The sequence below is a fragment of the Chiloscyllium punctatum genome, chromosome 23 (assembly GCF_047496795.1).
Source record: "Chiloscyllium punctatum isolate Juve2018m chromosome 23, sChiPun1.3, whole genome shotgun sequence".
Classification (NCBI taxonomy): Eukaryota; Metazoa; Chordata; class Chondrichthyes; order Orectolobiformes; family Hemiscylliidae; genus Chiloscyllium; species Chiloscyllium punctatum.
Genome location: NC_092761.1, coordinates 72574629 through 72589842, shown reverse-complemented (window position 1 = coordinate 72589842; position 15214 = coordinate 72574629). Strand labels below are relative to the sequence as shown.

At 41.9% G+C, this 15214-nt stretch overlaps 2 protein-coding genes across 2 annotated transcripts in view; one reads left to right on the top strand and one right to left on the bottom strand.

The window, feature by feature from the left end:
- Positions 1-2491, bottom strand: part of LOC140494137 (vacuolar protein sorting-associated protein 26B-like) — a 41937-nt gene extending 39446 nt beyond the window's left edge. Inside the window, exon 1 of the mRNA XM_072593180.1 lies at positions 2082-2491. Coding sequence (XP_072449281.1) covers positions 2082-2304 — 223 coding nt within the window. The 5' untranslated portion in view covers positions 2305-2491. The remainder of the gene's footprint in view (positions 1-2081) is intronic.
- Positions 2492-2983: 492 nt separating this feature from the next.
- ncapd3 (non-SMC condensin II complex, subunit D3) overlaps positions 2984-15214 on the top strand; it is an 81593-nt gene continuing 69362 nt past the window's right edge. Inside the window, exons 1-2 of the mRNA XM_072593177.1 lie at positions 2984-3674; positions 14483-14643. Of these exons, the coding sequence (XP_072449278.1) occupies positions 3506-3674; positions 14483-14643 (330 nt within the window). The 5' untranslated portion in view covers positions 2984-3505. The remainder of the gene's footprint in view (positions 3675-14482; positions 14644-15214) is intronic.

The following is a 15214-nucleotide window of genomic DNA, read 5'->3' as shown; positions in this document are numbered from 1 at the left end:
CCATATACTCATGCCATCGGCTAAACAAGCCTAACTTCCAAAAGGTACCCAATTTTACATTACCTCACCCATGCTTTTTTACCGACAGATTTCGGATTCCTATTCACTCAATTGGCTTACAAGTAGACTATCCTCCATAATATGAGGTTACCTAAAGATACGCTGCTTTTGTCCTAATTCACACTCACTGGTTACCATATGCTCACTGAAATGCATTAGCTCCTATTTATACAACAGCTCAATTTAAATCCATTGTTTTCAAATGCATCAACTGAATGCACCTGTCTTGAAATTTTCTCCAGCTGCATGTACTCTGATATATCAAAGTTCCTCTAATCCTGGATTCTTGTACATCTCAAATATAATTTGTTCCAGCATCAGTAGCTATGGTCTCAGCAGTCATAGCCTCAAGAACTGAATTCTCTCCACAGAAGTCTCCACTTTTCTTTCTTCTTTTAGGATATTACTTTTAAAAATATCTTCTTGACTAAGCTTTGTATCATACAGTTGTGTCATTTACAACACAAAATTAAGCCATTTGTATCATTGTGTCTATGCCAGCTCACGAAACATTCCAGCCAGTCTCACTTCCCTGCTCAATCCCTGTTGCTAGGCTAGCTTTAAATGTTCATCCAATTTCCTTTTGAAATTAACTGATCCTCACTGATAAATGTTCATCTGCTGCATCTTTTAACCACTACCTATTATGTATAGTGCTGTCCTATTCAAGCCAACTGGTACTGGATGAAAGAAATACTAAATGTCATTACAGTGCAACATATGGCAACATTGTGACTTTAATCTTCAACTTCAATCTATTGCTCTATCCAGGTGGAGGAGTTCCAGGTCATTAGTACTGTGCAAAAAAACATTGTTCTTCAACTTCCACCACATCTCTTGCTCACAATCTGATCTTTGAGTCCCAGTTTTGTTTGGTCTCTATCTAAGAAAGGATATTCTGGCTATGGGAGGGAGTGCAATCAAGGTTTACCAGATTGATTCCAGAGATGGCAGCACCAATGTATGAAGCAAGACTATATTCACTGGTATTCAAAAAAAAATGAGAGGGTAAAGTTCATAGAAACCTGTAAAATTCCAACAGGACTAGAAGGTTATTCCCGATGACCAGAGAGATCAGAAGCAAGGTGTCACACACTAGGGATATGGAGCAGGACATTTGGGACCGAGATTAGGATGAATTTTATCACCTAGAGAGTAGCAAGCCTGTGAAAATCTCTGACATAAAAAGCAGTTGGGGCAAAATCATTGAAAGTTTTCAAGAAGTCAGGCATAGTTTTTAGTGCCAATGGGATCAAAAATAGTAAGAAGAAAAAAGGAACAGGGTATTGAGTTGGATGATCAGTCATGATCAAATTGAATGGCTGAGCAGGTTTGAAGGGCCAAATAGCCTACTCCTGTTACAATTTTCTGTCTCAGAACCTTTAAACTATTCAGCTGGTAAGTCTCTGAAAATATCACCCCTCTCCTTTACATCATGACAACTCAGGAGAAAGTGAGGACTGCAGATCCTGGAGATCAGGGTCAGAAGTGTGGTGCTGGAAAAGCACAGCAGGTCAGGCAGCATCTGAGGAGCAGGAGAAATGAAGTTTCGCGATAAACCCTTCATTAGGCCTGACCTACTGTGCTTTTCCACCACACTTGCATCGTGACAACCCAGTTTTAAAAGCCTCCTTATCAAATTTAACGAAATGCGTTAATATCCATTATTCTTGGGTTGGGAGTAAAACGGAGATGTTACTGTGTTAAAGATGATATTGCCTAATAGCTAAAAAAAAGTGTCGATAACAATTCTAAGCAATTAATTCAGACTGGACTTCAGGATTGCTACCTAATTCTGTAGTTACATGAAAAAGAGGTAGATAACATATTTCATTTGACAGATTCGACGTATCAATAGTCCAAATGCATTCAGTGAGGTGGCCCCCAGTTGACCCACCTCCCAACAGTTCATCGCGCTTTGCAAGTGAAGCAACACGACTGAACAACCATCTCGACAATAATCTCCAACAATTTAAAGAACAAGTTGTATTGCAACCCATATTAAGGCCTTGGGTACCTACCAATCTGCCCTATGAACTCGATTTTAATCCCCTGATGTTCTAGCCTTTTCCCGGGGTTTTTCAGGGTGACATTTACTTTCCCGGAGACGGTTTCTCCATCGTAAAACAGGTAGTATTTATCCTTCTTCCCATCTTCTGTCTTGTGCTCGACTCTTTTGCGCGTCTCAGCGTCATTCAACACAACGTCAATTTCTGCACTTTGCCCAAAACTGAAGAAGCTCATCTTTCGCTGGCCTTTTGTTATTGCTTACAAGAGTGCAGCGTGGATCCGTATCCCCTTAATCTTCCCACTTTAAAGCACGCCGCTTGGCCCTGTACAAATACCAGCCCAGTGGGTACAGGCTGGCTCGGAGCCTTTTTCCTGTTTCTGTGTCTCTGCAGCAACTTCACCCTCGACCTCACTGCGCATGCGCCGCTACCTCCCGCCCGACCACCCTCCTGCAAAACGCGCATGCGCCGGCATCGTGTCATGTGACAGCACTCCCTTTTCGTTAAATATATATAGAGAGAGGAACAAAGAAATGCAGCAAGAAAAATGAAATTTTTATCCTCCTCTATACCCGCACAAGTTGTTCACTTTTGCACGGAATTTAATATTAACGGCCAAAGATTTGCAAGTTAGGTAGTTAGGCCACGTTAGATATTGCCCTATTAAAACCTGAAGAACTGCAGATACCGTAAATCAGAAACAAAAAAATATACTAGTTGCTGGAAGAGCTCAGCAGCAGCATCTGTGCAGAGAAAACAGGGTTAACATTTAGGGTCAAGAACAGAGGAAAGGTCACTAGACCCGAAAACGTTAACTCGGATTTCTCTGCACGGGTGCTGCCAAGACCTGCTGAGCTCTTCTAGCAACTTGTTTTTTCTGTTAAATATTGCCCAGTAGTGTCTGGGTTTGATGTGTTATTAGTTGTGGTTCAAACCCTATGTTGGGTTACGGGAATGCTCCTGGAAGGGTTGATGCAGACCCGATGAGTGAATGGACTCCTTCTGGACAGCAGGGATTCTGTGATTCGCTACTAATTGGAATGAAAGCAAAATACCATGGAGCTGGAAATGTAAACTTAAGCACAGTGAATGCTGGAGAAACTCAGCTGGTCTGTGGGGAAAGTTAAAGTTTCTACTCTGACGTTGAATGACTCGAAACGTTAATTTCTGTTTTTCTCTCTGCCAGATATGCTAATTTTGTCTAGTATTCCGTGATTATTACTAATTTAAACGTTAGTCCTCACTGAGAAGAAGACGAAAAGTGGAAGAGAATCCGCCGCCAGTTTGAACATTCGTAATTCCAACCGACAAGGAGCGCGCATGTGCAATAACGGCCGCCCGGAGCGGGGGGGGAGAAATTTTTTTTTAAAAAACGAAAGCGGGATTGAGATACGAATGTTAAAGTCATCGTGTAACTTGCACATGCAAAGTCGGTGATGGGAGGGGAAAAAAAAGAAAACAATATAAGACGTTTGGAGCCGGCGGAAGTGTTAGCGCCAGTGCGCATGTGCGTGCCTTTTTGGCGGCTGGAGTCAGGGTTTGAAATGGCTGGAGCTCAGCTGGTGGCCAGTCTGGAATATTTCAAACTGCGCTGCATCAGCACAGGTAAGGGGCTCTGAGGAGGACGTAGACGCCTGGTCACTGCCTTGGGATAAGTTAAGGACCTAGTTAATAACCGAAACACTTCATTTATTAGGAACAGATTATTGCACAACAGGAAGGCAGATTACTATCTAAATGGAGTCAAGTTAGATAAAGGGATCTAGGTACAATGAGATCTAGGTGTTCTTGTACATCAGTCAATGAAAGCAAGCAAGCATGCAGGTACAGCAGGCAGTGAAGAAATCTAATGGCATGCTGGACTTCATAACAAGAGGAATTGAGTATGGGAGCAAAGAGGTCCTTCTGCATCTGTGCAGGGCCCTGGTGCGACTGCACCTGGAGTATTGTGTGCAGTTTTAGTCTCCAAATTTGAGGAACTACATTCTGGCTATTGAGGGACTGCAGCGTAGGTTCACGAGGTCAGTTCCCAGAATGGTGGGGCTATCATATGTTGCAAGATTGGAGTGACTGGGCTTATACACACTTGAGTTTAGAAGGGTGAGAGGGGATCTGATTGAGATGTACAAGATTATTAAAGGATTGGACACCCTGGAGGTAGGAAGCATGTTTCTGCTAATGGGTGAGTCCAGAACCAGAGGACACAGTTTAAAAATAAGGGGTAGGCTATTTAGAACAGAGATGAGGAGAAACTTCTTCACCCAGAGAATGCTGGATATATGGAATGCTCTGCCCCAGAAGGCAGTGGAGGCCAAGTGTCTGGGTACTGTCAAGAAAGAGATGGGTAGAGCACTTCAAGATAGTGGAATCAAAGATTATGGGGATAAAGCATGAACGGGATACTGATTGTGGATGATCAGCCATGATCATAATGAATGGTGGCGGTGCTGGCTCGAAGGGCCAAATACCCTACTCCTGCACCTTTGTCTATTGTCAGATGCTGGAATCTGTACAGAAAACAACAAGCACTGCAGATCACAGCAGGTCAGGTGGCATCCATGGAGAGAGCAAGCAAACTAATTTTAAGAGTCAAGATGACTCTTCAGGGCCGAAGTCAAGTCTGGAGGAGACAGCATTTATGCCATAGTTTGGAGTGTAGGGTGCTGGTGGAGAAAGGATGTTGATAGTTCAGATTAAGTGATTGAAATGTGAGAATGGCAAAACAATAGTGATAATTTGAAGATGCTAGTATTGGACTGGGATGTATAAAGTTAAAATCACACAGGTTATAGTGCAACAGGTTTATTTGGAAGCACTAGCTTTTGGAGTGGCTCGTACATCCAAATAAACCTGTTGGACTAGAACAATATTGTATCTCCTGCCAGACTTGAAAGGGCAAACTGTCCCACTAGGGTGAGGGGAGAAAGAGTATTATAACAGAATGTAACAAGCTAAAAGCTAAGTGAAGAAATGGTTCAAAATTTGAAGCCACGTGCTGACATGTTCAGTCACATACATTGTCATTTGGATGCTGATGATTTAGATTATGCAAGATGCTGTAGGATAAAGTGAGGGCTGTGGATGCTAGGGATCAGAGTTGAAAAGTGTGATGCTGAAAAAGCACAGCAAGTCAGGCAGCATCTGAGGAGCAGGAGAATCGAAGTTTCTGGCATTAGCCCTTCATCAGGAATGTAGAGGGGAAGAGGGGGCTGGAAGATGAAGAGGAGGGGGTTTGGGAGGAAGGTAGCTGGGAAGGCGATAGTTAGATGCAGGTGGGGAGTGATGGTGATATTTGGAGCAGAGGGTGGCATGGATAGGTGGAAAGGAAGATGGACAGGTAGGACAGTTCAAGAGGGTGGTGCCAAGTTGAAGGGTTGGATTTGAGATGAGATAGGGGAGGGGAGATGAGGTAACCAGTGAAATTGACATTGAAATCTTGTGGTTGGAGGGTCCAAAAACTGAAGATGAGACGTTCTTCATCCAGGCGTTGGGTGGCTAGGCTCTGTGGCCGACCACTTCAACCAATCCCAATGCCCTGTAGTTGCCCACTTCAACTAATCCCACTGCTGTGTGGCTGATCATTTCAACTCCCCCCTCCCACTCTGCCAAGGACATGCAAGTCCTGGGCCGCCTCCACTGCTGAGTCTAGCCACCTGATGCCCTGGGACTCTCCAACCATACGGCATCTATGTTTATTTCACCGGTTTCCTCATCTCCCCTCCCTTCCATCTCATCCCAGATCCAACCCTCCAACACGACACTGCCCTCTTGAACTATCCTACCTGCCCATCTTGCTTCCCATCTATCTGCTCCAACTTACACTCTGATCTACCGGCATCAGCGTCCACCTGCATCTACCTATCTCCTTCCCAGCTACCTTTGCCCCAGCCCCACCACTCCACCCCCATTGATCGCTGAGCCCCTTCTACCACCCTCCTCTGCCCCATATCAATCCCAACATTGCTGATGAAGAGCTTATGCTTGGAACGTCGGTTTTCCTGCTTCTTGGATGCTGTCTGACCTGTTCTTTTTCAGCGAAACACTTTTCAAAGCTGCTGTAGGTCCAGGTTGTGGTTGACAGGCAATTGATCCACCTGTATATCTTGCAATTTACTAAATCTTCAGTGTGCTGAACTAGCCAGCTGCAAGTGCAAGCACTTGGTTGCCTACTGTATACTTGGAATATGGCAATTAATTTTCCAGACAATGTTTTATCTTTTACAATCAAATTGGTGAATTTTGTTGTTGTGTAAGAATTTAATGCAACTTCTGGTAATTTGACACTTGATTTTATGTTGACCCATGTGTATCTGTGGATTAAACAACCTGTCCCAGGAATACCATACGTTTGCCTGTTGATCACTGATTGTATGCTGGTAATTGTGGTTGTGTTTTGTATGTAGGTGGTGTAGGGATTCTTGCACAAAGTTCTGTATGTAGATAGGTATGGTTTAACAGTTTTAGCAGTCTTGACATATACTTTGATTTATGAGTCCTGATGGATATCTGTAGGTATTATGATTTTAAATATTTTACAAGTATGGTGAATATTGCTGAAAATGTGTTGCTGGAAAAGTGCAGCAGGTCAGGCAGCATCCAAGAAGCAGGAGAATCAGCGTTTCAGGCATGAGCCATTCTTCAGGAAACTGGTGAATATTGGTCAAGATTGCAGTGTAATTAAAGATTGGGAGTGAAACCTTGTTCCAAATTTGTTTTAATAACTCAAAACAAGTATAGTAAATACTGAATCTGAAATCAAAGCATAAAAAGCAGGACATACATTTTAAGGGCAATACAGAAACTAGACAGGAGGAAAGGGTAAAGAGTAACCATCCCCTTTTGCCAATTGAATTGTGCTTTCATTTAAATCCATTTCAGCTCTGATTTTAATTTTCTCTCTCTACAACTCACTTTTACCTTTCAAGAGACTCTTTTAAAAGTTTTCTCTAACCAGACTTTTGATCATCTTACCTAAGATCACAGTGTCATATTATTTGTGTGTGAAGTGCCTGAGAACATTTAGAAATTGTTGCATGATCATGTTTTGGCCTTTCTTCCCTCCTCCTTTTCCCTCCCTTTTTGAAGGTGCTTAAAACCATCTTCAAATTTTTCAGTTATAATCAATGGGCATTGACCTAAAACAAGGTCTGATGTTGTTAGTGGGCAAAATGCTAACATTTTTAATAAAGGATTTTATAACAAATCTATATGTTTATTAATAGACTTCTGGTTTGAATGCCAGGCTTCTAGGAATTATTTTGCGTGTCTTTGTTTAGCCTGTCCCAGGATGGATGTATTGTCCCAGTTGAACTTGTCTCCCTCTTCGTCTGAGTCAACGGATACTAGTGAGAGTTGGTCCTGTCTTTTGGTGGCTCATGTATCCTGGTGACTAAATTCTTGCCTGTTTGTTGCAGTACTAGCAGAGTGTTTTGTGTATAATATTCATTCTGCTGGCTGTGGCACCGGGGTCCTTTAAATTCATTACTGAAACAGCTACTGGTCTATAACCTGACCTACAAATCTCATGGGGGGAGGCCAAGATTTGGGCATTGAGCTTGGTAATCAGCAATGATCATTTTGAATGGTGCAGCTGGTTTGAGAGGTCAATTGACTTACACTTTACTTCCTCAGAAGTTAAGGAAATTCATGTTCAGAATGACACCAATTTTTATAGATGCACCATAGAAAGCATCCTATACAGATGCATCACAGCTTCTGCTTAAGACCGCACAAGATGAGAGAGTTGTGAATGCAGCCCAGTCCACCACAAAATAACTAGCCTTCATTCTATTGACTCTGTCTACACTTCCCGGTATATTCTTTTCCACCCTCTTCCATGGGGTAGAAAACATAAAAGTTTGAAGACATGTAATAGCTCATTCATAAAGTCAGGAAGTATGGGATACAGGGAGATTTGGCTATCTGGATTTAGAACTGTCTGTTGATAGAAGGCAGAGAGTGGTTGAAGATGTAAAGTATTCTGCCTGAGGGTCAGTGTTGAGTGGGGTCACACAGGGCTCTGTTCTTAGGCCTCTGCTCTTTATAGATTTTTATAAATGACTTGGATGAGAAGGTTGAGGGGTGGGTTAGTAAATTTGCAGATGACACAAAGGTTGGAGGTGTCATCAACAGTATCGAGGGCTATTGCAGGCTGCAGCATGACATAGACAGGATGCAGAGCTGGGCTGAGAAATGGCAGATGGAGTTCAGCCTGGATAATTGCAAAGTGATACATTTTGGAAGGTTGAACTCAAGTGCTGTATGTAGGATTAAAGACCGGATTCTTGGCAGTGTGGAAGAACAGAGGGATCTGGGTGTGCAAGTACATAGATCCCTCAAAGTTGCCACCAAGTGGATAGGGCTGTTAAGAACGTATATAGTGTTTTGGCTTTCATTAACAGGGGGATCGAGTTTGAGCTGCAAGGTTTTGCTACAGCTCTACAAGTCCCTGGTGAGACCACACTTGGAATCTTGTGTCCAGTTCTGGTCGCTCTTCTATAGGAAAGATACAGAGACTTTGGAGAGGATGCAAAGAAGGTTTACCAGGATGCTGTCTTGACTGGAGGGCTTGCCTTATGAAGAAAGGTTGAATAAGCTCAGACTTTTCTCTCTGGAGAGAAGGAGGAAGAGAGGAGACCTGATCGAGGTATACAAGATAATGGGCGGCACGGTGGCACAGTGGTTAGCACTGCTGCTTCACAGCGCCTGAGACCTGGGTTCAATTCCCGCCTCAGGCGACTCTCTGTGTGGAGTTTGCACATTCTCCCCGTGTCTGCGTGGGTTTCCTCTGGGTGCTCCAGTTTCCTCCCACAATCCAAAAATGTGCAGGTTAGGTGAATTGGCCATACTAAATTGCCTGTAGGGTTACGCTTCGGCGGGTTGGTGTGGACTTGTTGGGCCGAAGGGCCTGTTTCCACACTATCAGTAATCTAATTAATCTAATACTGTCAATAATACAGAATAGATACAGTCAATAGCCAGAGACTTTTCCCCAGGTCAGGATTGACTGGTATGAGGAGTCATAGTTTGAAGATATTAGGAGGAAGGCATAAAGGAGTCGTCGGAGGTAGTTTCTTTACAGAGTTGTGAATGCATGGGATATGTTGCCAGCTGTGGTGATGGAAGCAGAGTCATTAGGGACATCTAAGCGACTGCTGGACATGCACAAGGAGAGCAGTGAGTTGAGGGGTGAGTAGGTTAAGTTATTTTACATTAGGATTAAACCTCGGCACAACATCATGGGCCAAAGGGCCTGTTCTGTGCTATGTTCTACTGACGCATTTAAAAGCAGCTTCTTCTCCACTGCTACCAGACTTATTAATGTACCTATGATTAGAATTTATTTTTCTTTACACCCCCTTTGGAGCTGTAACACTATATTCTGCATTCTGTTCTATTGCCCTGATGTACTTATGTAAAGTTTGATTTGTCTGAAAAGCACACGGAGTATTTGCAGCAATTCTGCTTTGATATTAGTTCCCCCGAAGAACAGTTGGGAATGGGCAATAAATGCTAATGTGACCAATGATGGCCACATTCTGTGGAAATATAAATAATTAAAAATGTGAGTGTGCTCACTTTTTTTTATTTCTAAAGTATGGCTTTTATACCTTGGTGTATATCTTTCCCTCAACTTATCAGCCTGGGGGTAAACTGGAGTTCTGGTCAATCTGTTCCCATGATACTTCCATATCATTTTTTGCTGTCCACCAGAGAGTTATAGAGTCATAGAGATGTACAGCACGGAAACTGATACTTCCAACTCATCCATGCTGGCCAGACATCCCAACCCAATCTTGTTCCACCTGCCAGCACCCAATCCATGTCCCTCCAGACCCATCCAGGTGCCTTTTAAATGTTGCAATTGTAGTAGCCTTCACCACTTTCACTAGCTGCTCATTCCATACACGGATCACCCTCTGCATGAAAAACTTGCCCCTTAGATCTCTTTTATATCTTCCCTGCTCACCTTAAACCTATGCCCTCTAGTTCCAGATTCCCCCCAACCAGAGAAGAGACTATCTATTTATCTTATCCATGCCCCTCATGAACTTATGAACCTCTATAAGGTCACCCCTCAACCTCTGACACTCACAGAAAACAGCCCCAGTCTGTTCGTTCTCTCCCTGTACCTTAGATCCTCCAACCTTGTCAACATCCTTGTAAATCTTTACTGAACCCGTTCAAGTTTCACCACATCCATCTGATAGGAAGGAGACCAGAATTGCATGCAGTATTCCAACAGTGGTCTAACCAATGTCCTACACAGCTGCAACATGACCTTCCAACTCATGTACTCAATACTCTGACCAATAAAGGAAAGCATACCAAATGCCTTCTTCACTATCCTATCTACCTGCAACTTCACTTTAAAGGAGATATAAACCTGCACTCCAAGGTCTTTTTGTTATCTATAAGTTGGTAAGTGTTCAGCACTCCTTAGATTCTAAAGTTTGTCATTTAGAGACATGTTGCACATTGGCATTATCTTTGTTAACTGAGTAAATATTAACACAAATCCCATTGTTAAATAACTGGCATGTTAATTAACTTCCCCTTTTCTTTTCAGTTTCTCATGAACCTATTAGGCTATCAGCAGTTTAGAAGAGAAAAAAATTAGTAGTTTTTGGTTGTCAGTTCATGGATAAAAATCATTTTGAATATATCTCAGGGCACTGCCAATTTAAGTTAAAAAATTGTTGCCAGTGATGTCGAGGAGCACAGCACTATACGAAACATATGCAAGAATAGAAAGTTGGATACTGGCCCATTGCACAAACTTTGACGCTCATTTTAATTCCCTGTCTTATTATCTTTCTGATGTTTGCTATTTTTTTCTAACTGTGATTTGCTAGTGTTCCAGTGAAGCTCAATTCAAACTTTGAGAACAACATCTTACCTTTTACCTCTGCAATCTCATGGACTCTAAAGTTCAGGAACTTTAGATCCGAACCTTTGCTTTTATTTGATCTGTGTTTTCCCCTTTCTTTGTTTTTTTTTAAATTTATCATTCATATTGCATTCTGACAGTTTTAACACAAAAATTAACCAGAATTAAAGGAGGAGGTAACAGTGCACTCAGGAGAAGTTAATAAAATCTCCAGTACAAACACAAATAGGACCGAGTGTATGGAAAGGGTTAGCAGTCAAACTTCAAGCATACTGGACAAATGAATGACAATAAGAAGAGGGAAGGTTAATACAGGACTGAAGGTGTTATATCTGAGTGCAGGCAGTATAAGGGATAAAGTAAATGAGTTTGTGATGCAGATTCAAATTGTGACGCCCACCACGTCATACCTGCCAGAGACGCAATTGCAAGGGGATCAGGACTGGGAACTGAATATTCAAGAATACTCATCCTATCGAAAAGATAGACAGCTGGGCAGAGGGGTGTGGTTGCCTTATTAATAAGAAATGACATTAAATCAGTTGTAAGAAACAAAGTAGTGACAGATGGTGTAGAATTTGTGGGTAGAATTGAGGAACCACAAAGGAGAAACAAAACCTAGTTGGAGTTATGTGTAGGCCTCCAAACAGTAGTCAGGAGTTGGGGTGCAAAATACTCTAGGAGCTAGAAAAGATGTGTAGGAAAGGAAAAGTTACAGTGATCCTTGGGTTTTTCAATATGAAAGTGGACTGGGAAAATCAGATTGGTAGTGGATTGTAAGGAAAGGAATTTGTGGAATATCCATGAGATGACATTTTGGAGCAGCTTGTGGTGGAGCCCACTAGGGAAGAGGCAATACTGGATATAGTATTGTGCAATGAGGCAAACTTGATGAGTGAGCTTAAGGTGAAGGTACTTTTCAGAGGCAGTGATCATATTATGATTGAATTTACCTGCAATTTGAGAGAGCAAAGATAGAATCAGAGACAACAGTATTTATAGCTGAAGAAAGACAACTGCAGAGGCACGAGGAAGGACCTAGGTAAATTTGACTGGGAGAGGAGCCTAGCAGGAAAGACAATGGAGCAGCAATGATGGGAGTTTCTGGGCGTAATTTAGGAGACTCATCCTGAGGAAAAAGTATGGTACAGGGAGGATGAGGCAACCTTGGTTGACTGGGGAAGTCAGGTATAGTATGAAAGCAAATAATGTGAGAAACCAAAGGATTGGGAAGCTTATAAAGTAACCGACTGTAACATTAAAAAAAAATTAAGGAGGTAGAAGATTAAATATGACAGTAAGCTAGCCAGTAATATAAAAGAAGACTGTAACAGTTTCTTTGTATATATACAGGGCAAAAGAGAGGCAAAAATGGACATTTGGTTACTCAAAAATGATGCTGCAGAGATAATAGTTGGGAACGAGGAAATGGCTGAGGAACTGAATAATTATTTCACATCAGTTTTCATGGGAACGCATGAGTAATATCCCAAAAAATTCAAGAGTGTGAGGGGCTAGAGCTGAGTATGATGGCAATCACCAAGGAGAAGGTGCTAGAAAAAACTGAATGACCTGAAGATGAATAAATCATCTGGACCAGATATACTACACTCCAGGGATCATGGAGGTTTTGGTGATCTTTCAGGAATTGCTTGAATTGGGGAGGATTCCAGAGGACTGGAAATTGCTAACATGAAACCCCTGTTTTAAAAAGGGAGTAAGGCAAAAGAGGTAACATTGGACCGATTAGCCTTTCTCTGTTGTAGTCAAGATCCTGGAATCCATTGCGAAGGATGAGATTTCTGAATACTTGGAAGTTTATGGTAAAATAGGGCAAAGTCAGCATGGTTTCATCAAGTGGTGATTATGCTTGACAAATCAGCTAGAATTCTTTTGAGGATGTAAGGAGCAGGTTAGACCAAGGAGAGCCAGTGGATGTTATCTACCTGGACTTCAAGAAGGCCTTTGACAAGGTGCCACACAGGAGGCTACTGAGTAAGATAAGGGCCCATGGTGCCAGAGGCAAGGTGCTAGCATATATAAAAGCTTGTCTGTCTGACAGAAAGCAGAAAGTGGGGGTGAAAGGGTCCTTCTCGGTATGGCAAGTGGTGTGCTGCAAGGCTCAGTGTTGGGACCACAACTTTTCATTTTATATATTCACGATCTAAATAAAGGAACTGAGGGCATTCTGTCGAAGTTTGCAGATGAGACAAAGATAGGGCTAGGGACAACTGGCATTGAGGAGGCAGAAGAATTAGGACAGTGGGCAAAGAATTGGCAGATGGAGTACAAAGTGGGAAAGTGAGGGCGTGCACTTGGGTAGGAAAAATAGAAGCATAGACTATTTTCTAAATGAGGAAGTCTGAAGTGCATAGAAACTTGGGAGGTCTTGTCCAGAATTCTCTCAAGGTAAACTTGCAGGTTGAGTCAGTAATCAGGGAGGCAAGTACAATGATGGCATATATTTTGAGAGGACTTGAATATAAAAGCAGGGATGTACTTCTGAGGCTGTATAAGGCTCTGGTCCGACCACATTTGGAGTATTGTACACCGCTTTGAGACCCTAATCTCAGGAAGGATGTATTGGCCCTGGAGCATGTTCAGAAGAGGTTCACGAGTTTGGTCCCAGGAACGAAAAGCTTAACATTTGAGGACTCTACGTCTATATTCGATGGAGTTTAGAAGGACGATGGGGGATTGAATTGAAACCTGTATAATACTGAATGGCTTGGGCAGAGTAGATGTTGGGAAGATGTTTTCATTGCTTGCAGACACTAGGAATGAAGGACACAGCCTTAGAGAAAAGGGACGACCTCTTAGAACAGAGATAAGGAGGAACTTCTCCAGCCAGAGAGAAGTGAATCTATAGAATTCATGGCCACAGATGGCTGTGGAGACCAGGTCATTCCGTATATTTAAAACAGAGATAGATACGCTCTTGATTGTCAAAGGGATCGAGGGTTATGAGGAGAAGGTGGGAGAATGGGGTTGAGAAACTTATCAGCCATGATTGAATGGCATAGCAGGCTGAATTGGCTCATTTCTGTTCCTATGTCTTTTGGTATTAATTCATGCATAATTTGTTCATGATCTTTCTTCACTACATCATTGAAATGCCTTTTGGCTGTTTCATCAGTAAATCCTTTGTTATTTAATCTCTGCTGGCGTCCACCATATAAGAGACATTCTCCCTTATATTCCTGTTCCCTCCCCCTTTCACTGGCTCCAAAAATTGTGACATTTCTACTTCACTTCCTTTCAGGCCAAAGGTCTTTGACCTGAAACACTAGCTGTTTCTGTCTACAAGTGCTGGTGACCTTCTGTTTTGGCTCTTTAGTTCAAATACTTTCAGCAGAGCGATTTGTGTTGCAAGGAGAGCACTGCTCTTTTTATAGTCGAACGTGAAATGTAAAATTGTGAAGAGGGTATAACACAAACATGTTGTATGTTTGCTGTATTTTCAGGATCCTTTCTCATGGGGAGTGTTGAAAAATATATTGATTCTTGACCTTATTGTTTTCAGCATGGGTTGATACAGTGTGGGAACTAGATTTCACAGAAACAGAACCATTGGATTCCCATCTGGAAGCAGAGATCACAGAAAATGGACCTGAAATATTTTCCCAACTTTATGAGAGTCTTTTTAAGTTCATTGATCAGCCTCAGCCAGCAAATGTATTGGGTGTAAGTATTCTGCATAGTTTTGAAGCTTTTAGAACTTTGGTCTAATTGCTGTCAGTACAAATGTGACTAAATGCAATGTTTCTTTACTTTTTCCTGCCTTACCATCTGCATTATTATGATCTGGCTAAATGCAATTATGCGTGATGGGTCAAATTTTAAAATCATTGACTCTTGTAACACAATGCAATTTGTCAGCGATCATCATTATTGATAATGATTCTTTTTTTCAGATCACCACTGGGATTTTGTCCTTACCCTCCATTGTAAACATGAGTTTTTTTGTGTAAAGGCATATTTTACTAATTAAATCTTCACTTACTCCTGTGTATTCTAAAAATTTGTTTTGTTGATGTCTGGAAACCTTATGCGAAATTCTCTCCTCCAGCTTGTAATGATATTCTACTCCAATATCTTCATGAATAGGCAATAGCATTCATCACAAGGGGTAGATTGAGCTGTAAATTTGCATTCTTGTGGATGTGGAAGAATAAGCGTATATTTTCTGATGTTTAGGATAAGGTGGCAACTGAGACCAATTTAATTTCCCTTTTTAAATAATGGTTGAGTGCTG